This window comes from Geotrypetes seraphini, chromosome 1, assembly GCF_902459505.1.
Source record: "Geotrypetes seraphini chromosome 1, aGeoSer1.1, whole genome shotgun sequence".
Classification (NCBI taxonomy): domain Eukaryota; kingdom Metazoa; phylum Chordata; class Amphibia; order Gymnophiona; family Dermophiidae; genus Geotrypetes; species Geotrypetes seraphini.
This window is the reverse complement of record NC_047084.1, coordinates 269113449-269141196: the sequence shown is the minus strand read 5'-3', so window position 1 is coordinate 269141196 and position 27748 is coordinate 269113449. Positions and strand designations below refer to the sequence as shown.

The following is a 27748-nucleotide window of genomic DNA, read 5'->3' as shown; positions in this document are numbered from 1 at the left end:
GTGTGTCGTTCCACTAGAAACTACGATTCCCAGGCTGCTCTGCCATAAGTGCCGGAAGTGTACGCTACGGGGAGCTGGCTGAAGCCATGGAGAGCCCGGAGGCCACCTTTACTTTGGCCTACGTGCTGTTCGCCGTCTGCTTCGTCTTCACTCCCAATGAGTTTCGTTCGGCCGGACTGACAGTGCAAAGTCTGTTCTCAGCCTGGCTAGGCACTGAGGATGCCGCCTTCCTCCAGTACCACATCCGCAGGAGCACGGCCACTATACTTGCTCACTCGCTGCTGCCGCTGGGTGAGTCCCGCCGGGGAGGGAGGAAGGAAGGGTAATTAACACAGATGATAGCAATTAGTTTAGTTGCTAACGAGTCATTAGCGCCGGCGCTTGTGGTTGTTGGTGTGACACTCGTGGGAAAGTTTTTCTTTAGAGTGCAGTACTTTTGTATATGCCCTTCCCTTAGAAGCTGAAACCCAATACAGAGCTTTGTTTTATAATAAAGTTAATGAATGTGATGTTTAGTTCTATATTTGACAAAGTGGTAGCTGGTGCTGAATGCCCTGATGTTTTCTGAGAAGCACCAAAAAACCCCCAATAACTGTTCTGCTGAAAAGTTTGTGTTTTGTATGGCCGACCTTAATTTTATGGTTTACATTCGGGTACTTTATCATATTTTCCTCTCCATCCCGGTGGGCTCAAACTCTATCTAGTGTACCTGGGGCAATGAAGAGATTAAGTGACTTGCCCAGGGTGACAAGGAGCAGTGAGAGATTGAACCCACAGCTTCAGGGTGCTGAGACTGTAGCTCTAACCCCTGTGCCACACAGTTAATCTTTTGCTAGCAGCGAGTTTCATTTGTTTCTTGTCTTACAGAAAGATTTGGAAAGCCGATCTCTCTAGCTGGGTGTTTAGGTTATCCACAGTGAATAATCACCATCTAAGAAACAGGATAATTTAGAAACGGAGAAACATGACAACAGGTAAAGGCCAAATGGCCCATCCCATGTCTGCCCATCAGCATCCACTAATCTTCTCTCCCTAAGAGATCCCACGTGTCTGTCCCAGGCTTTCTTGAATTCAGACACAGTTTTTGTCAACACCGCCTCTACTGAGAAACTATTCCATGCATCTACCACCCTTATATTACTCCTGATTTTATTACCTTAACCACATCCTATGCCGTCTCATTCTGGAGTTTTTCTTCATTTGAAAAAGACTCACCTCCTGTATGTTAATGCCATGGAGATATTTAAATGTGTCTATCGTATCCTCTCTCTCCCGCCTTGCTTCCAGAGTATACATATTGAAGTCTCTAAGTCTCTAAGCTTTATAACAAAGACCAGTAACCAATTTTATAGCAACTATCTGGACTGACTTCATCCTATTGATATCTTTTTGAAGGTGCAGTCTCAAGAACTGCACATAGAATTCCCAAATGGGGTCTCACTAGAGACTTATACGATGGCACTATTACCTCCTTTTTCATACTGGCGGTTCTCCCTATGCACCCAAGCATCCTCCTGACTTTAACTGTTTTTTGGTTTTTTCCTACCTGTTTTGCCACCTTGAAGACATAAGAATAGCTTTACTGGGTCAGACCAATGGTCCATCTAGCCCAGTAGCCCATCCTTATGGTGGCCAATCCAGGTCACTAGTACCTGGCAAAAACCCAAATAGTAGCAACATTCCATGCTACCAATTCAGGGCAAGTAGTGGCTTCCCCCATATCTGTCTCAATAACAGACTATGGACTATTCCTCCAGGAAATTGTCCAAACCTTTCTTAAAACCAGCTATGTTAATTGCTCTTAACCGCAATCTCTGGCAAAGCATTCCAGAGCTTAACTATTCTCTGAGTGAAAAAATATTTCCTCCTATTGGTTTTAAAAGTATTTGCCCTGTAACTTTGAGTGTCCCCTAGTGTTTGTAATTTTTGATGGAGTAAAAAATTGATTTACTTGTACCCGTTCTACGCCACTCAGGATTTTGTAGACTTCGATCATATCTCCCTTTGGCCATCTCTTTTTCAAGCTTAAGAGTCCTAATCTTTTTAGTCTTTCTCAAAAGGGGATGGAACTCCTCTCATATATCATCTTAGTCACTTCCTTGAACCTTTTCTAGTTCTGCTATATCAGTGTATCTCAAACTGTGTGCCAAGGCACACTAGTGCCTCCTGAGATTTCAGATGTGCCGCAGTACACTAGGGAGGAGGAGAGGCGCCAACGCCAGCTGAGTGTCTATAGGCACATCCTGTAGGCAATCAGTGGGCACCAGCACCTATCCTTCTCTCTTGCCCTCTTTCCTTCTGGCACCCCCCACTGGCATCTCAGGGCCCGCCTGGAGGGCCTTCACACACACACACGCGGACATCGGCATGATAATGTAATGCATGCGTGTGATGTTATCATGGTGACATCCGCGCACTTCCAAGTGCCTCGAGCCATGGCCACTACCTTTAGTGTGCTGCGGCTCGAGAAAGTTTGCTGGACACTACGCTATATCTTTCTTGAGATAGGCAACCAGAACTGAACGCAGTTCTCCAGGTGAGGTCATACCATGGAGTGATGCAGAAGCATTTCTAACATCCTTAGCCTTGTTAACTACCCTTTTATTTTTTTTTTATAAGTCCTAACATGTTGCTGCTTTTTTGGCCCTTCGGCACATTGGGCGGAAGGTTTCAATAATGTCTACAATGACACCCAGATCTATTTTTTGGGTGCTAACCCTCAAGGTGGACCCTAGCACCTGGTAACTATGATTTGGTTATTCTTCCCAATGTGCATCACTTTGCATTTGTCCACATAAAATTTCATCTGCCATTTGGATGCTCAGTCTTCCAATTTCCTAAGGTCTGCCTGCAATATTTTACAATATGCATGTGTTTTAAGAACTTTAAACAGTTTAGTGTTATCCGCAAATTTAATCACCTCACTTGTTTCATTTTCAAGATAATTTATAAATATGTTAAATAGCACCGGTCTCAGTACAGATCCCTATGGCATTCCACTATTTACCCTCCTTCATTGAGAAAAATGGCCATTTAACCCTACTGTTTTCTATCCGCTAACCAATTCCTAGTCCACATCTGAACTTTGCCTTCTATCCTATGACTTTAATTTTCTCAAAGCCTCTGATAAGGAACTTTGTTAAAAGCTTTCTGAAAATCTAGATACACTACATCAATCGACTTGCCTTTATCCACATGTTTATTCACACCCATGCCGACTTTGTCCTATCAGACACAATTACCCCCAAGTCCTGCTCTTATTTCATATACAGAAGTACTTTGCCCCCTATACTAAACAGCTCTCTTGAATTTTTGCAGCCCAAGTGCATGACCCTGCATTTTTTAGCATTAAATCAGTTGCCATTTTCTGGACTATACTTCAGGCTTTGCTAGATCCCACCTCAAGTTATCCACATCGTCCGGGGTGTCTACCCTATTATAGAGTTTGGTATCATCCACGAAAAGGCAAACATTATCAGCAAGTCCTTCTGCAATATTACTCACAAGGATGTTATCCTGAAAAGAATCTGACTGATCTGAATACCACACCTGTAAGACATAAAACCGGAAGGTGGATTTCCTCATCATATGCATTTCGCTTAAATAATAATATATTCAGTTATCAAACTTCTATGCCAGAGATAAATTGTGCTTTTATGGAAAATGAGCTATTAAGTAAAAAAGAAACAGTTCATGTTCTGTCCATCTCTACTCAGGGCTTAATTTCATGGCCAAGGGTGTAGCATATACATTCTACTCCCTACTTCAACATTTACTTTTTTTCTGTTGACCCTGCTCGCCCTCACTGTTTCATTTCATTTTATGTTTACAAATACTTGTAGCCTCTGTTCAAAGGGGAGGGATGTGTACAGTGTGTTTTTTAGTGGCATGAAAAGATAAATGTAAGGTTCTCCTAAACAGGAAAATTAGAAAAAAACATTTTTATTTGAAGAAAGAATATTTTGGCAATTGTAAGTGATGACTAGAGGACTGAGTGAAAGGATAATAAGTAAGCCAGTTTTACAAAGTTAGAGGCATACTACAGTAGTCTGTGGTTATTGAATCTATAAATAGCTATGCATAAAAATGACACAAGCATTAATAAAATAAATCATACAAGCTGGGAAATGATCAGGAAAACTTTTGTTTAAATATGTATGTTTCTGTTACATTTCCTCAGGAGTCCATACATTAGATGATCAATCCATTCCCACGAATCAGGTTTTGCAGCTTTCAGCACCTCTCACCTTGCCAGTGGAATATACTGCCCCCTTCAGTTTTTCCTTCTGCAAGCAAATTGTGCAGAGGTGTTTCCGATCTGCTCTGCTTAGTTTTTCTTATTTTCAGCTTTAAGTTTGGTTTTTTCTGAGACTTTGGTGTCTTGAGATCCATTTTGGGGGATTCTGCCTGGGAAAAGACAGGTTCTGTAGAGACGATCTGCAGCTTGCAGGGCAAACCTTCAGGTGTAGGAACAACCTGCTGTGTGCTACTTCAGGACTTGGGGTACATTCCCCTGGGAGCCAGCTGGTCTTCTGAATTTTTCAGTGGCTTGAGTGCAGGCTGTGGGTGCCCTGTGTAGGACCCTTAGGGTTTCAGGGCACTGGCTGTGAAATTTACCCTCCCCTGACATCAGGGAAGGCTTCCAGGTCAGCTGTGGGCTACATGCAGGAGCCACTGCTTTTGGCTTTGTGAAGAGAGGAGGGAGCCGGCCACAGGAGGTAAACACATGCAAGAGGGAGGGAGGAATGAATCTGGGACACAGAACAGAGGGAGGGAAGGACGAAAAAGGTACGTTGGGATAGGAAGGCAGGAAGAGGGGGTGCTTTGGCTCAGGAAGTGAGAGGGAGAACTCTGATTCGTAAGTATGAGTCAGTATGAGTAAGTCAGTCGTTCTTAACCCAGGGACTTCCTTGCATTTTATGCCAGTGGAACTCGATTGCTTTGGGGCATAACTGAAGGGGGTAGAATACTCCACTGGTAAGGTGGAAGGTGCTGAAAGCTGTAAGTATCACATTTCTGGAAAACCCTGTTAAAGGATTGTCACATAAAGTGCAGACTCCTGAGAAGATTAACAGAAAAGAAGACTATCCAGGTAAGAACCTAATCTTTCAATAGATTTTCAAATATCAAGCAAATTGCTTGTGCAGAAAAAGCTGATTCATGTAGCAGTAGAGAAAGGAAATGCATAAAATGAGGGAGAAAAGAACAAAAAACCCTGAATGCAGCAATAGTTTTCCAGCGTAAGGATTCTAAGATAAGAGCAAGATTCAAAGGCAAACAGCTGTAGCCGACGAGCTAAATATATAAACAAAAGGTTTTCTTTTTTCCTGTTTAATCATCATTTGATTTTATTCAAGTATATCGTCTTAATCTACCTTTCTATACAAGTATTTAATGCTTGATATGTATTTGTGAAAATTATAAATAAAAATCCAAAAGGCTACATTGATCTCCCTATGGCCCACAACTAAAACATTGAACTCAAGATGGGAAGACAGTACTCCTTTCTAGGCTCTTAAGAGGCCAAGAAAGTAGCCAAATGAGAGAGAATAAAAAAAAAAAAAAACAATTGGCAGATGGGTAACTTACCATATATTTACTTGGAAATGCAAGTAAAAGGATGCCCCTAATTGAACAATTCCTGGTTTGTTTTGCTTTCTTTTCTTAGCATACAAATTCTTGTGCTTAAACTCAACACCCAGGCTGCTCCTTCGTCTTCCATGTCATTTTACCCTGTTCTACTACTGCCTTCTCTCACAAACATGCTTACATTCTATCGCTGTACTATTTTTTTACCGCCTCTTGTTTGTTCCAGGCATCTCTATCTTGGTTAAATAATATTTTGTATGAGTCTCCTTCCCTTGAGCCTCGTATGACCCCTTGTTCATAAATTTCTTGGACTTAAAACCAAGATATTGAACTTGCAGTACAGATCTAGTAGCAAAGCAAAGAAGGCAAAAGAAGTAACTCTCATATATGTAACAGCTCCTAAACTACTGCACAAGAGTATGCCTTCTAGATCTTCACAAGGAGTGAAGTTTTCAGGTCAGTAAAGATTCTCTTATCAATTTGTCATAAACTTATTTTCTAGTAAATAAACAGATTCAATATTGTGTTAATTGCTTGGCCCCAGGGTGGGATTGGGGTTTCCATTTGGGAGTCTGGTTGAGATAGTTTTTGAGCAATTTTCAGAAGACAGACCTTCAGTATTTCTGTTACAAAGTGAATTGTAGCAATTAACTACAAGCAAGTCATGAGAGGCCTTGAGGACTAAGTGGAGGGTGGATCTGGGTATTCCATCAGGCAATTGGACATCAGTAGGTTGATTAAAAGCAAATGTTAATTTTGTGTTTTGCATCAGGCTTATTTTACACAAGAGCAAGTATATGAATCGGGGTGGACAGATTTTCCTATCTGTAGGAAATGTGCTCGGAGCTTGCTTTTGGATAAATATGAGATCTTTCAACTACATACTCACAATCACTGCCTTAAAGAAAATCTGGGTTCTGGCCAGAAAGGTTATTGTTGGAGAATGGATCAAGGGCAGGCTAAATTGTCATTCAGTAGGAAGGTTTGGAAAAAGTATATTCAATCACTGTCGTAAAGCTAGGAGTCTTGGCATTAACTTTTTTTGATTGATTGCTCTTCAGGTTCTCGTGTTTCATATGCCACAGTAAACAAGGTCTAAATGAGGAGGGTTTTTTTTTCTCATAAACATGTTGTTTCTTTTGTGGTTATTACTCTCAATTCAGATTTTCTGCAAAATTCCAAAATGCAGAATTGAAGTGATCGTGTTTATAAGAGTTTCTATTCAAATAATGCATGAGTAGTGTTGTATGATTCACAATTGGAATTGGTTGCCATCCTAAAAAGAAAACCAAAAGCACCAGCCCAGCAAGTTTGCTGATTGGTGAAGGGCCTGACTTATGGTTGGCATTTATTTTATAAGTTTTTCAATTAATGCCTGTCCTGGAGAGCTTATACTTGGTGATGTAACCATTAGCAACTGACAGTAAATGTGTCTTCCTTGCAGGATATTACCTTGGCATGTGCTTTGCAGCTGCAGAAAAGCAACTTTATTATATTCACAATGCTACAGATGGCTGGAAAATATTCTTTGTTCTAGCTCTTCTTCTTCCTACAGTCACCGGTTTGCTTGCATACTATTGGTCTTGGAATGGGTGGGCTAATCATCCTTTGGCCAGGACGCTTTCTCACCATGTTCTTCCTCAGTCCAGTTGGAGGGCAGTGGCTTCTTCCATCAACACAGAATTTCGAAGGATTGATAAGTTTGCCACTGGTGCACCTGGGGCCAGGGTCATTGTCACAGACACTTGGGTCATGAAAGTGTCAACATACAATGTATACATTGCACAGCAACAGGACATTCACCTAACAGTGACAGCCTCCCAACAGCATGAGATGTCTCCAGATTTGAACACTCCAGTACAATTTATCACCATTCGAGTTGCCAGCGTTAATCCTCATGTGAAGTCTTTTGATATCAGGTAAAATGAGCATTTAAGTCTCAAGTAGTGGGAGGGCAGTACAACTTGTAATGTAGTGGTGTCTTCTTTTGTTGGGCGTAACACAGTAGGGATTCTAACAATCCATCCAAATGACTTTTTTGTTTGTGGGGGGGAAATAAATGTATGTGTGGTCTCAGAAATAGAAATATTTTGTAATTGATAACAGTTTAATAGCTTAAAATACTTGATAATACCACTCTCATATCATTATCAGAGTGGTTTACAATCCAAATATCCAAAGTAAAACAAAATAAACACCATAAAATTATAGGATAGAAAACCAATTCACAGAAGACTTTCACTCGTTCCCTTTCTCTTCCAGTCCTACAGATTGCCATTCCAGTCCTACAGATTGCCAACATACGGTGCTCAAATCCTATTTGAGAAAGTCACAAATGCTTTTTGGAAAAAATAAATTTTCATATTTTATTTTTAAATTGAGAGACCTCCCCACAGACTTCAACTGGAAGCTAATTTCATAATTGTGGGGCATACCAAAAAATGCCCATTCCTGCGTGGACATCAGACGAGCCTCAGAGGATACAGGAGGAACAAACAAAAAAAGTATCAGCAGAACTTAACATTCTAATAGGAGCATAAGGCTGTATCGGAGAAGTCCCCTCATTTAGTACTTTGTGTCCAAATCAGAACCTTAAAGGCCTGCATTCCTCTGGAAGTCAATGTAATGAACATAAATGGGAGTTACATGATTTCTTATCCCTACACCCCTCTCTCCTCAAATAACCTAATCCCAGCATTCTGTAGTGTCCTCAAAATCTTCAGCAAACAATGAGCAACCCCTAAATAAACCATATTCTCTAAGGACAAGCAGGCCAATAATATTCTCACATCTGGGTGATGCCATCCAATAGGGCCCAGTGCAGATGCCGCCTAGTTTATAGAGCAGGGGTCCCAGATGAGGGCAGAGTTTGCAGGGATGGGACAGGGAACAGAACTCACAGGGATGGAGATAGATCCCATGGGAACAAATTTGTCCCTGTGTCATTCTCTATGCCCCCACCCCCACTGTGCTGGTAATTTCTTTCTTTCCTCTATTTTATCAGGTTGAACTCCACAGAATATGGGGAGCTACGAGAGAAACTCCGTGCACCTCTGCGTAATGCTGCTAATGTTGTGATTCACCAAACCCTCAGTGACATGTTTCTGGAAACATTTCGATCTCTAGTGGAAGGGAATTGGAGATACTCATTGCCCAGTGGTCAGGTAGGAATTGTGGGATGTAATAACTAACCTCCTTAGTGAAACAGTCATATCTATCAGGCTGAAGCACCTGTTTTAAAGGGTACATCCTTATCCTGCTAGACCTGTCCAAATATGTGCACAGATCAAGACAAACAACATCTTTAGTGTAAGGAGTGCTGCAGTCCTGGAACTTGTCAGTGTTCTCTTGTTTCCAGCAGATTGTGGCATGCCTTGGACTGTTGCAGTAGGACATGTGACTAAGTTCGCACAGGCTCAGCCTGCGGGCTCTGCCTGGGTTAAAGAGGCCTGTAGAGACCAGGAACTCTTGGGCATTAGCCTCAGGACCGTTTGTTGATAGAGTATTCATGGGTAAGGCATGACTTGGAAATTAGCTGCCCCCTGGGAGACATATTGGGACAGGGAGGTAGAAGTAGGCAGGTTCCTAGGCAGGGCTATGGAGTCGGTAGATAAATCCTTCGACCCAGCCTCCTCAGTTTCTGGTATCTACAACGCCGACTCCAGGTACCCAAATTGTCTCCGACTCCTCGACTCCAATTCCACAGCCCTGGTTCTAGGCTGAGGGCCAAGACACTTCATTTTGCTTTAGTCTTTCCTTTCACCTACTGTCTTCCTCTGAAAGGGTATTTACTAACAGTTTAACAAAAAAGTAAGAAAGGAAGAGGTTTCACTAGGTAAGTGATCTTGAATTGGCTTTGAGGCAATCAAGATTCAGAGCTGTTTAGCAGCTGTGGAGGGATTATTAGCCTGATAAGTGCTGGTAGGGGCAGAGAAACCTGCTGGAGTGAGATGTTTGGCATGTTATAGGTGTTGAGGCAGCTGTAATGTTGACAGAAAAGTGTGGTATTCTCTGGGTCTGAGGTTGCTAGGGATAGATAAGTGGAGCATATAGGCAGCACCTTTTGGAAATGGTGGTTGGGGGTTTTGAGTAGAGAATAACACGGTGACTGTTTCTCGTGGTAAGCTGAGGCAGACCCGCAGGCATGGGGAAAAATTCAGCCTGTTTGCCGCAGATTCAGGAACAAGGCTTTTCACTGTCCTACAGAAGTGGTGAAAGGCCTTGATCCCACAGTAGAGGATGACTGCCATAAGTCACCTCCCTTTCCAGCCATCAGCCCCCCTCCCAATCATGCGACCAGCAGCCCTCCCTCCCTCCCTCCTGATCGCAGGTCAAATAGCAAAAAGAAAAAAAAAATCTGCGACTCCCCCTACTGGGTTGATCCCTTTGCGCTTCTGGCCTCGGGCCTACCAGCGTCTTAGAAGCTTCATCAACTGATGAGGCAACGTCGCAGACCTGCTCTGGGACTTCCTCCAGCTGAGTCCATACTTCCGATGTAACTTTGGTTTCGCTGGAAGGAACATTAGAAACACTCTCCCCATTCCCAGATCCAGCATTATTTTTTTCCCTCGTGGGTTCTGTCACCATTTGTCTGAGCAGAGCATCTTGAAAGGCATCCACACTCTCCCTACTTCTTTCCAGTTCCACAGATGGAACTTACAAGTCCGCATCCAGCAGATTGAAATCACTCAACAGCAGCACCTCCTCTTTCTTTCCAAACTTTTGGATATCTGCAATCAGATATTTATCAATTTGCTGCAATTGAGTTGGAGGTCTATAGACTATACCCATGTAGACAGAAGTTCTATTTTCTCTTTTCAGAGCGATCCATATCGCTTCTTATCCCAGGACAAGCAGGCAGCCTATTCTCCACATGTGGGTGATGTCATCCATGGAGCCCGGATGCAGACAGCTTCGCAAGGGGAAAGGCCTAAGCTGGTTTTAGATACATCTAAAACCAGCTTTGATTATGGGTACTTGGACGATCAGGCTTTTTGATCGTCCAAGTAGCCATTTAGGACACTTTTTAGACGTTTTGTTTTTTTTGATTATGAACCCCATAGCTTTTTCCCGTGACCGGGTGTATCAAAGTCTCCCCTGCCATAGTATACTGGCACCATTGGCAATTACCACAGGACGCGTGATATCCCCTGATATTAGGGACCAGTTCTCTCAATATGGAATGATTTACCATTTCACCTATATTTTTATTTCTCCTAAATGAACATATAGGGCTATCGCCTACCTCGGGATTCGCCAGTTTCACTATGTGCCAATGTTTTAAAACTATATGTTTGATTTTGTGGGCATGGATGAAATATTTTTGGATGAATGCAACTGGATCCATGGGGTCCTTATTTTCAACTTTATCCTGTAACAATAGCTCCTTTTGAGCATATTTGGCCCTTAAGTATGCTTTTTGAACAGCTTCCCTGGGATATCCCCGCTGATAAAAGCAGGTTTTCATCTCTTTTGCTTGTATACGAAACTCCTCAAGTGAATAGCAAATTCGTCTGAGGCAAAAAAATTGACTTATGGGCAGCCCCCTTTTTAAACCTAATGGGTGAAAACTATGAAAACGCAACAAGCTATTCCTATCTGTAGGCTTACGATGAATAGTCAATAATAAATGTTGAGCTTTCATAATCTTCATGTCCAAAAACACAATTTCTTGAAATTCAATAGTAGCTGTGAATTTGTTATTAGTATCAATACAGTTCAGCCAAGCTATGAAATTTTCCAATTCTATCAATGTGGAGGACCAAATAAAGATATTGTCTAGGAATCTTTTCCAGATGATTACATGTAACTCTGCTTACGTGATATATTTAATTCAATGCCCATGCCCTAAACTATATATTGGCCGCACTATGTGGGCGATTAAAACAAGATTGACAGAGTATAAATCGCGGGTTAACACTCAAAATGAAACATCGCCTTTAGTGCGACATTGGAAACTGTCACCACATATTGAAAGATCTGAAATGGAGAGTCATGGACATGACTGTGGTTGGGTGGAAGGGAGGCAATCTTGTTAGGATTTTGAACATCAATGAGCTACGATGGATGAACAATTTAAACTCTATGACCCCTTTTGGGTTAAATAGATCCTACAAGGTACTCAAGAACAACTCTTTCTCATATAGCTGGGACAACACCTGCGGTGTCCCGCAGGGCTCCCCCCCCTATCCCCCACTCTGTTCAATATTTACCTGGCCTCCCTGGGAAACCTCCTACATAACCTCAAGCTCAAATTTTTCATCTATGCAGATGACATCACAATAGCCATCCCTCTAGCCAGTTTCTCACCAGAACTACTCGACTACATTACAAACATTCTCAATCAGATTGAACTCTGGATGCTATCATTCAGGCTGAAACTAAACCCTGACAAAACTAAATTTTTCCTAGCCACCCCCAAAGACAAAATCAAGGACACCACAATTCAACTGAAAGGAATGACTTTCCCCCTCGAACATACCTTAAAAATTCTGGGAGTCACTCTGGACAAAAATTTATCCTTAGAAAATCACACCGACCTCATTGTCAGGAAAAGCTTATCGGTACTTTGGAAACTCCGCACCATAAAAAAATACTTCAATGACACCTCTTTCCGCCTATTAGTACAATCTTCCATTCTCAGCATTCTAGACTACTGCAATATCATCTACCTGAGCTCCACGAAGAAAACCATCAGGAGACTAAAAATGATCCAAAATACCGCCGTCCGTCTCATCTTTGGCCTGAAGAAATGGGAACATATCACCCTGTTCTACCACCAACTTCACTGGCTGCCTTTCGAATCCAGAGTGCTTTTCAAGTTCGCATGCTTCTGCTACAAATCAGTATTTGGTTCATCGCCAAGATACATCAATCCTCACTTTAACCTTAATTGCACCAATAAGAAATCCCGCAGAATTCAGCTGTTCGCCTTCCCTTCGCTAAAACTCTGTCATCTCAAAAGATTCCTAGACAAAACCTTCGCCTTCCAAGCAGCTAAGCTGAACCCATGGCTAGCCCAAATGATACTTGAGGCCCCCTCATACCTCGGCTTCAGAAAATTACTCAAAACTTACCTATTCAGCGAACAAGACCCTTAACCTTCCCCCCCTCCCGCAATAACACCTCGCCCCTCGCACTGTTCTTTGCCTCCTTCATGAAATCTTCTCTCTTCCCTACCTTCTATCCTCTTCCTTCCTCATCTTTCAATTTCTGATAAAATGTTGTAAATCTGCATGTCAATGCGGATCCTAATTTAATTGATGTGAACCGCCTAGAACTCGCTGGGTATGGCGGTATACAAGAATAAAATTATTATTATTATTATTATAATAAATGAAACATTGGACTGGATGGCTGAAGTAGATTTTTAAAAAAAGAAAGAAAAAAAGCTTTCCCTTTAGGACTTAGTCTGAGTCCAGTCCGGGTTTTCAGCTCTCTTATTCTGAAGTTGGGCTCTTGCCTTTGAGTATGTATGCCTGGGCTTGCTTTTGGCCTCTTTTTGATTTCTTTAGCTGTGATTGGCCCTGTTTGGGGCTGACATCATTGGAATTGCCCTATTTCAGAGTGATAGAGAATGCTGCAGCCATTTTAAGCTGCCAGAGACTATGTGAATCACAATCCTATTAGGCACTCTATAATATCAATCCACTCAAAAGTTTTTCAAAATATTGTATAAATTTATATCATGCCTTATGAAGCAGCTTATAATACTTTTAAAAGACACAAGGGGAATCTCGGAATGCCACTTGTCCGCTGTTGATTCATGCAGTACAGTGTGGCAGCACTCGTCACTGGCTCACCCAAATATGTCTTCTATTCTATTCTAATCTCTTTTTTTTCTCTTTTTTTGTATTCTTCACACTGTTTCTACTTCTAATTTTTCTTACTGTTTCTGTGCTCTTTAATAAATAAATAAATAAATATACTAAAAACATCTTCAAAAGTCATTTCCAGGATCTCAATTCATTGGATTTTTTAATCTCTTCCATATGTTTTCTTAGTCATTTAAATACATTATCATTCTTTATAATTCATTTTCAAGTAGTATACTGAAAATTTCTTATCCTTATCCCCTAGATAACTTAGCTTGTTAGTGCAATGTCGCTGTTACACTACGCCTCACCAACGCGTTTCGTATCTTCCTCAGGACGGGGGAAGTGCCTTAACTACAACAAAGTAAATACAGCAACATAAGATTTAATGGAAGGGGAATATCAATGAATTAATTATCAGCATTATATCATTCCCTTTACTCACCAACTACATTTTCTTCATTCGCTTTCTCGCGCTGCTTACAATAGGTCATCCATATATGGCCGCGGCATTCAGTTACTGCATGATATACACCCCCCTGATGACATCATCCACAGGCTATCCAATCACGCAGTACTCTTCAGGCAAAGTCTTCAAAGAACTTTATCAGTCATCACAATCCACACATCAGTTAGCTACTTCAAAGAATTTTATCAAACATCACAATCCACAATCCAAACCTACCATATCCTCCTATATTTATTCAGCTAGAGTTAACCAATCGCTGGTTTCATTCAATCCTGAAGGCTGCATACTTTGTAATTCATGCATCCAATGGAGCTCTTAAATTTAGTGTCCGAATGAGGTTTCCTCCTTCCCACCCTACCTCCACCATGTCTAACACCCGCCATTTAAGATCTTTCTTTGAATGTTTAAATAACTTCCAATGGCGTACTAGAGGGGAAGACTCATTCTGGGTATGGACCCGTGACTTATGTTCTGTTAATCTCACTTTTACAGGGCGAATGGTCCGCCCCACATACAATTTAGGACAGGGACATTGGATGACATATATTATATGAGATGAACCACATGTTGTCGCATGTTTTGCTCTATATAGTTTATCTGTCTCTGGATGGGTCCAACTCTCCCCTTCCATGGTGTAGGGGCACCATTGACAGCTATTACATGCCCTGTGATAACCTGGCTGGGGCGCCCCTCTTTCTTTTCTGTTTAGGAATTCTCCCAAATTTCTAGCTCTTCTATACGCACTTATAGGAGCCTCACCTATCGCGGGGTTGATCAATTGGACTACATGCCAATGATTATGTATTATGTGGTTAATTCTGGTGGCAAGGAGGGAGTAAGGTTGTACAAATAATCAACTATTGGTCCTCCTCTTGCTCTTGTTGATATTGTAACAGCAGAGAGCGCTGTGCAAACTTAGCTCTTAAATATGCATGATGGACCACTGTTCTGGGATATCCCCTCTGATAGAAACGTTGCTTCATTGACCGAGCTTGATGTTTAAACTCAGTCAATGAACTACAAATCTGGCGAAGCCGTAAAATTTGACTGATAGGCAAACTCTCCTTAAGTTTATGAGGATGGAAGCTATGATACCTCAAACTATTACGATCTGTCGGTTTACGAAAAATGGTAGTAGTGAATTGATTTTGAGATGTAATTATTTTAATATCTAAAAATGCAATTTCTTTCTTATGTATTGTGGCAGTGAATTTAATATTATCCCAGGACAAGCAGGCAGGTATTCTCACTAGTGGGTGACGTCATCCAACGGAGCCCCGATGCGGACATCTCACAAGCATACTTGCTTGTAGAAACTTTTAGAAGTTTCGAGTTGCCCACACCGCGCATGCGCGAGTGCCTTACCGCCCGATGCACCGGGCGTGTCTCCTCAGTTCTTTCTCTTCCGCGGAGCTGAGAAGTCTGTCTTCGACTCTCTGTGCGAAGTTCCTTCACTTGTGCCTTCTGTGCCTGTGGTTTTGAGGTTTTTTTGGGCTCATTATCGTTGGCTCACGTTGCGTTTTCTTGTTTTTAAAAAAAAAATGTATTTCGATCGTTCGACTGGGCAGGCCGCGGCCTTGCGGCTTCGATCTTGCGGCGGAGCTTTTGAGTGAGCCAGTGATGAGTGCTGCCACACTGTACTGCAGGAATCAACAGCGGACAAGTGGCAGTCTGAGATTCCTCTTGTGTCTTTTAAAAGTATTATAAGCTGCTTCATAAGGCATGATATAAATTTAAACAATATTTTGAAAAACCTTTGAGAGACTATGTGAAGCATGTAAGCATTATGAAACAAGGTATGTGTTTAGAATTAGAGCGTTTCCCCTGATATTATATTGAAACTGGGAGGGAATGTTAAGTATTTAAATGCTCTAGTTTTATATTTTGTAGATTTCCCCGTCCTGATAAAGTGATAGCAAAACGCGTCGGCTAAGGGGACAGAAATCATATATATAAAAGCTAAGTTGGCTTTATATACATAAAGTACAATATAAATTATTTATTTATTGAATATTACATAGAAGAAATAAGAAAAAAAAAGTCATTAAAATGTCATAAATGCTAAGTTGGGAGTAATGAGGATTTTACCACCATGAGTTATGCTACTTGGGTGGCTGTCTGAAAATCCCTGGATACCTGAGCATTGACATATGTATAGTTAAGTACATTATAAGACTGGTTCTTTATCACCTGTGGAAGCAATATATTAGGTGATTTCTTGAAAGGGATCGCTATTGATCGACCAGGAAACCTCCTCCATAGACCAGGTGCCCTGAGCAGAGTGACCTAGACACTGAACTCCCCAACCGAGAAGACTGGCATCCGTGAGCAGCACTGTCCACTGTGGCTGGTCCAGACTCGCCCCTTGTACAAGATGGGAGGTCTGGAACAACCAACGAAGACTGCACCAAGCCAAGCCGGAAGCAGAACAGGATGATCTAGATCTGAGACGACCACCTCTGAAGAAGAGCATACTGAAGAGGATGCATGTGGGCCTGAGATCACCTCACCACATCGAGGGAAGCCGCCATCGACCCCCAAGACTTGAAGGAAATCCTACGCCCGAGGACACCGGGATGCCCTAAGCTGGCAAAACCGAGATGGCAATTTGCTTACCTGGGCCTCCAGAAGAAAGACCTTCCCCAAGGAGGTGTCGAACAGCATTCCTAGATACTCCAGGTGCTGAGATGGAGACAACCAGCTCTTGGAAAGTTTGACTACCAATCCCAGCAACTGCAGAAACTCCACCACCCGAGCCATGACTCGGGTGCTCTCCTGGAATGACTTTGATTGAACCAACCAGTCATCCAGGTAGGGATGAACTAGAATGCCCTCTTTTCGCAATGCCACCGCAACGACCACCATCACCTTGGTGAATGTCCGCGGAGCTATGGCCAGACCAAAGGGAAGTGCACAAAACTGATAATGTTGCCCTAAGATTACAAAGTGCAGGAAGCGATGATGGAAGGCCCGAATAGGAATGTGCAAGTAGGCTTCCGTCAGACCTAGAGAGGTCAGAAACTCCCCCGGCTGAACCACCAGAATCGCAGACCGCCGAGCTTCCATGCAGAAGGAAGGCACGTGAAGAGCCCTGTTAACCTCCCTTTAAATCTAGGATGGACCGAAAGGTCCCTTCTTTCTTTGGCACCACAAAGTAAATCGAGTACCAACCTGTGCCCCACTCCTGTGGGGTAACTGGAACCACCGCGTGGATATCCAACAAACTTTGAAGGGTCTGGCGAAAGGCCTGCTGATTCCACTCCACCTGCGAGGGGGAAGGGAGAAAACAATCTGGCAAGGAACAGGCAAACTCCAGACCATAGCCATCCCGAATCACCTCCAGAACCCACTGATCGGACGTGATGTCTGCCCACTTTAGAGAAAAATCTCATAGCCTGGCACCCACCGGAACCAAGACGGGTGCCGGCAAGGAGTCATTGGGCAGGGTGGGTGGCAGGGGCCCAGCGGGGGCGCTGCCCGCACCCTGGCAGGCCCCATGAAAGAACCTGCCTCTAGAGAGCCCAGGAGACTGGAAGGAGGCAGCCCCTCGACCAGGTCGGAAGTCACGCCCAAGTGCAGCCCCATCTTGAGCCAGCGGCCTAGGCCTATCCTAAGGCAAATGAGGCACTTTAGAATCAGTTAGTCTGAACCAACTTGTCCAAGTCTTCATCAAACAAAAAGGACCCTTAATGAGAAATGTTGTCGACTTAGCTTTGGACGCCGTATCCACTGACCAAGCGCGAAGCCACAAGGTACAGTGTGCTGCCTCTCCAAAAGCCAATGACTTGGCAGAAGCTCGCAAAGATAAGAAGCATCCAATTCATTCTTTGCCACTTCACACTTTAGCAATTCCCAATCCTCAGATTTACTGTTAAGCACATGCACGGCCCAGCGAAAACACGCCCGAGCCACCAGCCCGCCACATATCATCGCCTGGACCACCAGAGCTGTCGCATCAAAACTCTGTTTAAGGAGGAACTCCCAACTTACGCTCCTAGGGTCCTTCAAGGCCGCACCGTCCTCAACAGGCAAGGCATGCCTCTTAGAGATGGCCGAGACCACCGTATCCACCACAGATGACTTCAGAATGTCCCTATCCCCTTCAGGAATGGGATACAGGCGGGCACAAAATGAAAAAGAGCTTCCGGCACCTGCCACTGTGTGAGCATAATGTCCCGAATATCCTGATGCATAGGAAAAGAGTGGGAAGCAGAGTGGATCCCCTTAAGGGGTCCACCATACATGGGGGCTCCGACACGGTGTCCTCAAAGTGCAAAACCGAGGAGACCTGAAGAATTAACTCATGAAGCTCTTCCTGCTGAAAAATGCGCACCAGAGATGCATCCTCGCCAGCAGGGGGGTGCTCGAACCCCTCGCTGGTGGAATCCGGCCCCACAAGATGATCCTGGAAATCTCCTCAAAGGTCCAGGTCCACATCAATACCATCTTGCTCCTCTGGGCAAAAGTCCTCATCCCAAGGGACCCTCGGGTGCTTGGATGAGAGAGGAGTAGAGGGGGCAAAACCACCGCTGTATGGGGCCGCAGTGGGGAAGACATCAAGAGCAAACTTCCCCCCCCACGAGACCCCCAGAGTGGACATGGAACCTCCAGCCACCAGCATATAAGCTTTACATAGTGCCAACATAAATTCAGGGGGAAACCCCCCGGCGGCCCCAAGGGACTACCTGCCCCAGCAGGGGACCCTGCCATATCTTGCCCCTTTGTTTCCAGAACAGAGGGAAGGTCACCTGAGGTAACAGAAAGGAAGGAGGAAGTTCCCGCCAAAATTGGACCTGAAACCACCAAAATCTGAGCTCCTGCGGCCTGTCGTGTCTGAAAAGCCTGGGACTTTCCCGACGCTGAGGCCAAAGAACCGACCAACGTGAAAAAGGAATCCCCAGCTGCTCCGGCAGTAAGGGAATCCTTCACGAGGTACATGCGGTGGGGTTTACCTGGCCGCCAGCAACTGCTGCCGACGAGACTCCCCCACTGCTCTGGCCTGCACAACGCTTGCACTGGCAGGCCGTGAGTACCTCGCGTCTGGAGCACAATGAGCATTTTTTCCACTTAAAAGTGCTCATTGTGCTGAAATGCCCTAGCTGTAATAAAAGTGCCGGTTAGATGAGAAAAACAATACAAACAGCAGGATTTATTTTTTTTTTACTTAGTCAGAACAGACTCCATGGCTCTCAAAGCTGGAGGCCTGACCAGCCAGGGGGCCAGGCTGCTGGCTGAGGAACCTCTACAAAAATGTGGGGAGGTGGAAGAAGGTGGGGGTGGGACCCAGCATGAGACCCGCCGAGTTTAACACCCCCCAAGGTCGGATGGCTCTCCAAACAAGACCCTTTCCAAGCTCTATCCAGCACAAAGGGGAAACCCAGCAGTAGTGCTGCCCGATTCAGGAAAAAAAATTTCGATTTGATTCAGCCTATTGAATCGAATTTTCGATTCGATTCTCCTGCCCAATTGGGTGGTTTTTTTTTTTTCAAACATCCTGGTGGGTTTATAGACTGTTCACCCCCTTTGCCCTCTCCTACCCAAACTGGTGCTGTGGTGTAAACAAAATAGACAAACAAATAAGACTTTCCTCTCTCTGTTAAATCGTAGCTCACGTTCGTAGTCTAACACCAACGCTGGCAAGATACACAAATCAAATCTGACATGTTGTAATCACAAAACAGAAAATAAAATTATTTTTTCTGCCTTTTGCTGTCTGGTCATTATTCAAATCATGTTGGTCCCAAGCTCTGGTTATCTTCTGATAACTTGCTTGCTAGGGACTCCTTCTTTCTCCATGTTAACCATCCATCTTCCATCTCTGTCCTCCCTTTCCGTTTCCCTTCTCTCCCCCAGAGGTCTGGCATCTTTCCTTTTTTTCATCTTCATCCCTGCAGCTACAGCGATGGACCTTCCCCAGATCCACCAACTCTCCTTTTCTCAACTACCCTTTCATCCAGCATATCTCCCTCCTTCCCCACCACCCCAGGGTCAAACAGCTCTCCCTTTCCCTTCCCAAATACCCTCCTAGCCAGTATCGCTATCCCCCCCCTCCCGGGCTAATTTAAAACAGCTCCCGGGAGCCCCCACGGTCCGGGCATCTCTTCCCCTTCTGTCCCTCTCCCTCCGTTCCCCTCACCTTCCCGGTCTCCTTTCACTCTTCTTGTTCAGAGGGGCCCCAGCATGGTAGTCATTCTCACAAGCTGCCTGCGCTGCCCTGAAGCTTTCCCTCTGCAGTTGGGCGCACTGATATCAAAGGGTCAAATCACACACTGCTTTGGGACGTAAAGAGGTCAGAAAGCCTCTGCTTGCTGCACTTGAGTGACTTGGTGGCTCAGTTTTAGACAGCCCTCCTCTCTGCTCGTCATCCTATTAGCTTTGACTTTGCAACCGCGCTAGAGCCTACATTCGTCTGCGCACCGCCCCTTCTCTTTGATTGTGTCTAAATGCTTGCAGCCCCGGGCTCTAGCTTCCTTCGCAGCAGTGCAGGCGTTTCCTCGCACGCAGACATGAGCGAAAGGAGTTTGGAGCTGAAGCTGCAGCTTGTCCACGAGTGGATTGAGCCTTCCCCAACTTCCCGTCGGCAGGCATCTGCTTCCAGTGAGCGGGACAGATGGTTGGTGCAGGTTTTGTTGCGTCTCTACTACTTATTATAGCGCTGAAACACAGTCTCCTGCCTCAGAGACAGAAACTGTCCAACAGCTGAAGTGGCAGCTTTAAGTTAGCAGCGTGGGGAAGAGTGTTGGACCCCGAATCGGTAAGTCCGATTTTTTAAAAATACGAGTAGATTCGAATCGATTCATCTGAAGTGAATCGATTTGAATCGGGCAGCACTACCCAGGAGTCTAAAACAAAATTCCAACAGTACTAAGAGGGGAGCCGAATTAGTCTAACCACCTGCTAATGGAGACTGAGTAAGATTGGATTGCAAGAGGAGAAGCTATATACAAGTTTGTTCTCAGTCTCCACCTGCTGGTAGCAATGAAGTATATAACCCATTCTTAAGGACTATACCAGTCTACCAGGTTCTACTGAATGAGGAGTTGTTGACCAGGTCATTTTTTCCCAGATGGATAACAACATCAGTGTTGGAATTCTTAGTTTCTTCCTTAATAATAGTCAGTATTTGCCTGGTACTCCTGGTAGCCAAGGAGCCTGGAAGGCATTTCACTATTTTGGTCTCCTTGACTTGTGTTCCAAGCTTAATGCCTCTGATGATGGAATCCCCTAGTTTTCTATTCTGGCCTTTTTTTATTTGTGCTTAGGGTGTGCTTTCTCTCTCGAGTTACTTTCACTGGTTCTAGTTCCACCTCAATTCTTTGTTCTTGAGTACCGCAGTGCTCTAGTGCAGTGTTTTTCAACCTTTTTTGGGCAAAGGCACACTTGTTTCATGAAAAAAATCACGAGGCACACCACCATTAGAAAATGTTAAAAATTTAACTATATATAAAGTAATTCTCTTGAATAGGAATCAAATAAACACAAAGAAAGTATTTTATAATGCTGCCACCGCCAACAACACCGTTGGCGGCGGTGGCACTCAAGTGGCTAAAGAGCCGCAGTTTGCCAGCCTAGGGACAACACTGGAGGGTGGCCAGCTGTGCACCCCCTTTGGACGTAAACCCGGGGTGGGGCAGACCGCCCCCCCCCCCCACCCTGGTATGCCACTATCTGTACCTCACTCCCTCCCTATGACCAAAAATTCTCCTTTCTTCTATTCCCCGTGTACACAACCATCTCTTTCCCTCCCTTCCTCTCTCCAAAGTCCATGCCTTCTGTGTCCAAACACTCATTCCCTCCCCACCTCAGCATCTCTTTCCCTCCCTTCCTCTCTCCCAAGTCCATTTTTTCTGTGTCCAAAAACGCATTCCCTCCCCCACCTCAGCATCTCTTTCCCTCCCTTCCTCTCTCCCAAGTCCATTTCTTCTGTGTCCAAAAACGCATTCCCTCCCCCACCTCAACATCTCTTTCCCTCCCTTCCTCTCTCCCAAGTCCATTTCTTCTGTGTCCAAAAACGCATTCCCTCCCCCACCTCAGCATCTCTTTCCCTCCCTTCCTCTCTCCCAAGTCCATGCCTTCTGTGTCCAAAAACCCATTCCCTCCCCACCTCAGCATCTCTTTCCCTCCCTTCCTCTCTCCCAAGTTCATGCCTTGTGTCCAAAACGCACTCCCTCCCCCCTTTTGTGTTCGTGTTTGCCTCCCAGCTCATCTTTTCAACTTTCTCAGCAAAACGAAGCTCAAGCCGCGAGGCTTGTCTTCTGCTTCCTGCCTGCCCTGCCGCGCACAAATAGCCGAACGGAAGTATTCTCCGACGTCAGCGCTGACGTCGGAGGGCAGGCTTTGCTTAAGCCCTCCCTCCGACGTCAGCGCTGACATCGGGGAATGCTTGCGATCGGCTATATGTTAGCTGCAGGGCAGGCAGGAACAGAAGACAAGCCTCGCGGCTCGAGATGTATTGAACTCTGCGGGTCCCCCGTCCAGCTCTCTCCTGTCCACGTGGGGCGGACCGCCCCTCTCCCTAGACTGGTGGTACTGCCCTGATGGCGGCCCTGACCGTACGGCACACCAGGCAAGTGTGCCGCGGAACAGCGGTTGAAAAACACTGCTCTAGTGGAGCAAAGGAATTATGAGGGGTAATATATGAGATGGTGGACGTTTCTATGTTACATGTCAAAGTCTACCTGAGCCTACTGAGCACCTCGGAAGCGGAAATCCATGCAGGATGTACTTCTTGAACGGAGAAACTTTAACTAGGACTTCAGCAGAACGAGATTTAGGAGTAATCATCAGTGCAGACATGAAAACTGCCAATCAAGTGGAGAAGGCTTCATCTAAGGCAAGGCAGATATTGGGTTGTATCAATAGAAGTTTCGTCAGCCGAAAGCCTGAAGTCATAATGCCGTTGTACAGGGCCATGGTGAGACCTCATCTGAAGTACTGTGTGCAATTCTGGAGGCCACATTACAGTAAAGATGTGCGCAGAATTGAATCGGTTCAACGGACGGCCACCAGGATGATCTCGGGGTTCAAGGGTCTCTCGTACGAAGAGAGACTGAACAAATTGCAGCTCTACACTCTTGAGGAACGTAGGAAGAGGGGAGACATGATCGAAACATTTAAGTACCTCACGGGACGTGTCGAAGTGGAAGATGATATTTTCTTTCTCAAGGGACCCTCAGCCACAAGAGGGCACCCGCTCAAACTCAGGGGCGGAAAATTTCATGGCGACACCAGAAAGTATTTCTTCACAGAGAGAGTGGTTGATCATTGGAACAAGCTTCCAGTGCAGGTGATCGAGGCAGACAGCGTGCCAGACTTTAAGAATAAATGGGATACCCATGTGGGATCCCTACGAGGGTCAAGATAAGGAAATTGGGTCATTAGGGCATAGACAGGGGGTGGGTAAGCAGAGTGGGCAGACTTGATGGGCTGTAGCCCTTTTCTGCCGTCATCTTCTATGTTTCTATGTTACTGTGACCCATTTATTCCTGGATTGGTTTCTTTTCCCCTCAATTCTTTATTCATTTTTGTACAACCAATTATACATAAGTGATACAATAGACAGCACTAATAGCAATCGAATAATAATAATAAGATAAAATACATTTCACCCCTCCCTCCCACCTATCCTGGATGTATATGACACTCATTCAGAAATCAAAGAGTGATATTAATGGTCAATTCTTGCAATACTTCGCCAATGGACCCCAGATCTCATTGAATTTATTATAGTGTCCCAATTGTATCGAGTTTATTCTCTCAAACTTATAAAACTGGCACAATGTTTCCCACCAAAAGTTATAATTTATCCTATACCAGTTTTTGTAATAAGCTGCACAGCAACTCCTGTCATTATAAGCAGTAATCTATTCTTATTTGCGTCAATTGGACTCTTGGGTAGTAAGACAGTTCCAAATAACACTATGTCATATAACAATGACAATGAAACTTCCAATATCATATTGATTTGACTCCATATGGATCTCCAGAATTTAAGTATCAAGGGCCAATAGAACAGCAGATGATTAAGTGTCCCTATATCAAGATGACAATGCCAGCATCTGTTTGACTTGGAACTGTCTAACTTTTTGCAACCGAACAGGGGTCCATAAAATTCTATACAACAGAAAAAAACAAGTCTGCCTCATAGATGCTGATGCTGCATATCTCATCCTCCAAGTCCAAATCTGTGGCCATTGAGTAGCAGAAATCTGCTGCTTAATCTCAATACTCCAAATGTCTCTCAGACTAGTTTTAGGTTTCTTATTCAAATATTCAGATAATAATTTATACTACTTGGCTGCCTGATGCCCTAGCAAATCTATCTAGAAGCATAGGCTCGGCATACTATACTGATTATTAAAATTTTGCCAATCGGGGAACCCCTCCTGAATGGCCTACTTCAACTGCAAATACTTATATGCTTGATACTTTGCAATGCCGAATGATTGTTGCAGTCGTGAAAAATCAAGCATTTTCCCATTTTAATAACACATTGTCTAATGTACGTATATCTGCCTGCATCCAATGCTTCAAGAGGATTTTAGACTCGCCAATTTGAATCTTGGAATTCAGCCATAAAGATTGACACGTGGACTGATGAATCGGAATAGGTGTTAAATTATTAATAAATTTTAAAGTCTGCCAGGTGGAAAATAAGATTCTATTGTCCTTATAAATCCTAGGTAACTTGATACTTAAAATATGATACAATCTTAATGGAGACAGGAGTTGCCATTCTAACCTTAGCCAATCTGGAAGATGCTCCATGAGTTCAGGAAGAATCCAATACATACCCTGTTGCAGAATAAATGATTGATGATATCGATAAAAATGGGGAAAATTTACCCCACCCATCGCAATTGATTTTTGTAAAGATACTAAAGCAATTCTAGGAGTTTTACCTAGCCAAATAAATTTAGTGAGAATTCTATTCAACTTTTTATAAAAGGACCCTTGAAAATAAATCAGCAACATACTCATCTGGTAGCAAACTACAGGCAAAATCATCATTTTGATGGTTTGGACTCTCCCCCCACCAAGAAAGATGTAATGGGTTCCAATGCTCACACATTTCTTTGACTTTCAAAATAAAGGATTTTTCATTTACTGTCATTGTGTCTTTCAATGTTCTTTGAATCATAATGCCCAAATATTTTATTCCCTCTTCCTGCTTATTTGATCCATTACCTTTCCTTTTACACAATGCACATTTAATGGAAGAACCTCTGATTTGCTCCAGTTTATTGTGTATCCAGAAAATTTGGCAAACCAATCAATCAATTCCAGTAAATGTGGAATGGTAGATTCAGGATTCTTCAAATGTGCAATCTGCATAAGCAGAGACCTTATATTCCCGAACTACATAAAGAATACCCTGTATCTCCTTTGCCTGCTGAATAGCCAACAACAAAGGTTCCAAAACAATATCAAAAAGCAAAGGAGATAAGGGACATCCTTGTCTAACTCCCCTCTCCTGACGAAAACGCTCTGGGTTGTTTTATTTTTTGAGACAGTGGTGTAAATTGATATGATTTTGTGGAGTGATTGAAGCTGCTTTAATCGCATCCAATTGCTGTTTAAGTTTGTAAAGCTCCTCTTTAATACTAGTAAGCTAAAGACAGATGGGACAAGCCTTAAGCCGCCAAGTAGTATGTCTTGGAATTAAAGCACCACAGTAATTGCATTGAATAAAAGTCATCTTGATTGGTTGGAAATTGAATTGACTGAGTATTCTTGTTTATTTGGTTCTCTGTGTATGAGTAGTGAACCCTGGGGTGAGTGGGTGAGACTATAAAAGTCTTGCCCTTTTTCCTATGAGAAGGAAGCAAGAGGAAATATGACTTAGCAGAGAACAGAGATGTTTTGGGGGGTTTTGTTTGTATACAGTATATACAACTCGTATATTTTAGCAAGAAGCAGTATAGGGAATAGCATTGGATCAAGGCAGGCATAAAATGCTATCAGTGTAAGAGCAGAAATATGAAATTCTGAGTAACTTAGCTTTTAGAAGTTTACAAGGCAGTCTTTCTCCCACAGCACTGTCTCAGGAAATGCAGTCCCCCTCCTTGCTAACACCAGCTATAAGCACCTAATCAGAGACAATGTCGCAAGACTCTGAACCTCAATACGGTTACTATTACAGGCTTTAACAAATCAGCAGCTCTCCTAAAACACAGGATATATATAAAAAAAAAGGATTTTCCAAACTTGAGGCTCCCTGTGCCATATAGCACATAGGATTTAAATAGTTAATACATTTTTTTTACCCTTTTTCCTATGAGAAGAGGACATATAATTGTCCAGAATGACACCTATTGTACTAGAATCGGATTTAATGTGTTTTTAATTGTACACAGTTAAGAGAAAATATATTTTAATTCTCAATTAAGGCTCCTTTTACTAAGCTGCGCTAGTGGTTTTAGCGCACGCTACAATGCTGCCCGTGCTAGACGATAATGCCTCCATAGAGCTGGAGCGTAGCGTGGAGGTTAGCGCGTGCTAAAAACGCTATCACAGCTTAGTGAAAGGAGCCCTTAGTCTATAATAGAGAATGACACGGGGACAAATTTGTCCCCGTAGGAACTCAATTGTCCCACCCCGTCCCCGCAAGTTTTGTCGCTGACCCTATCCCATTCCTGTAAGCTCTGCCTTAACCGCACAAGCCTCAAACACGTATGATTTTAAAGTGTGTGAGGCTTGTGCAGATGAGGACAGCTCTTGCAGGGATGGGGAAGGCATAGGAAAAGAACTCGTGGGGACAAGGAAAAATTTGTCACCATGTCATTCTCTAGTCCATAATTAACACTATGTGCAAGAAAAATACTTTTGGATAAATATGCAGCCAGCGGTAGTGGGCATATCTTTTTTAGATGCTGACTGCAGCTGGCTAGATTACACATAGATATTCAGTGCCAGTCCATCTCCATGCACTAACACTAAATATCTTGGTTATCGGTAGTGCCCAAAATTTATTTGGGTACAGAAGGTATTCAGTGCGTAGTTAACTGACTAAAATTAGGAATGCTATTTAAGCAGCCTCGTGCCTGTAGCACTGAGTATCGCTGGTGCCTGCATAATTTCTGGGCCCTCCTTGGCTGACTTTTCCTGCATTGTAGTTGGGCAGTTAGAGCCAATCTGTAGCATTGCCTGGTTAAGTGCCATGAAACCTCAGTAGATGGTCAGCTGACTGTGATCTAACTGGACTGCTCAGTAAATCATTTTGAATATCGAGCCCTTTGAGTTTATAGTAAACAAAGTAGCCATATGGCTTGTAGAAGCGCAATAGAAACGAGCTAAATCTTTTATTCTGTTCTTTTTGTAAAGGAGCTGGAACCCTGTATAGGTTGCATGCAAACAAGTGCAAACATCAAGCTGGTGAAGATGTGCCAGGAACCCAATGTTGGAGAGTGTCAGCAGTGCTACTGTCGCCCTATGTGGTGTCTGACGTGCATGGGCAAATGGTTTGCAAGCCGACAAGACCAGCAGCATCCTGAAACCTGGCTCCCAAGCCGTGTGCCTTGTCCCACCTGTCGAGCCCAGTTCTGCATTGTAGATGTCTGTATAGTGCAATGAAAGTACATTTTTTAGAAACTGATGAAAAAATTCTGGGAGGTACTGTTTCTCCCAGTGCTTATTTTTTTAAATTCCAGTTCTGATTTGTCTTATCACAGGCTCTGTGGACTAGAAAGTGAAGCTGACTTTCACGACTGTATTAACTGCTGTCATCTTGCAGATGGAATCAGAAGTACTGTCTTTTTTTTTTTTTTAATCTTTATTGATTTTCAAACTTTGATAGTGCAATACAAATGGAAATTCAGAAATATTGCACAAAACACACTATTAAGAAGTACTGTCTTAATTAAAGAAAATGAATGCA

General features: G+C 43.6%; 1 protein-coding gene across 4 annotated transcripts; it reads left to right on the top strand.

Annotated features, from left to right (window-relative positions):
• On the top strand, positions 1–27748 carry TMEM129 (transmembrane protein 129, E3 ubiquitin ligase). 4 transcript variants are annotated; one of them, XM_033951182.1, is made up of 5 exons: positions 170–291; positions 868–974; positions 7034–7508; positions 8594–8753; positions 27196–27748. In XM_033951182.1, the coding sequence occupies exons 2-5, from the start codon at positions 965–967 to the stop codon at positions 27442–27444; spliced, it is 894 nt and encodes a 297-aa protein (XP_033807073.1). In that variant the 5' UTR covers positions 170–291; positions 868–964; the 3' UTR covers positions 27445–27748. The 4 variants fall into 4 exon arrangements, with proteins under 4 accessions (XP_033807079.1, XP_033807057.1, XP_033807073.1 ...); XM_033951166.1 differs by lacking the exon at positions 868–974 and having other exon boundaries at positions 10–291; XM_033951174.1 differs by lacking the exons at positions 170–291; positions 868–974 and adding an exon at positions 5827–6045.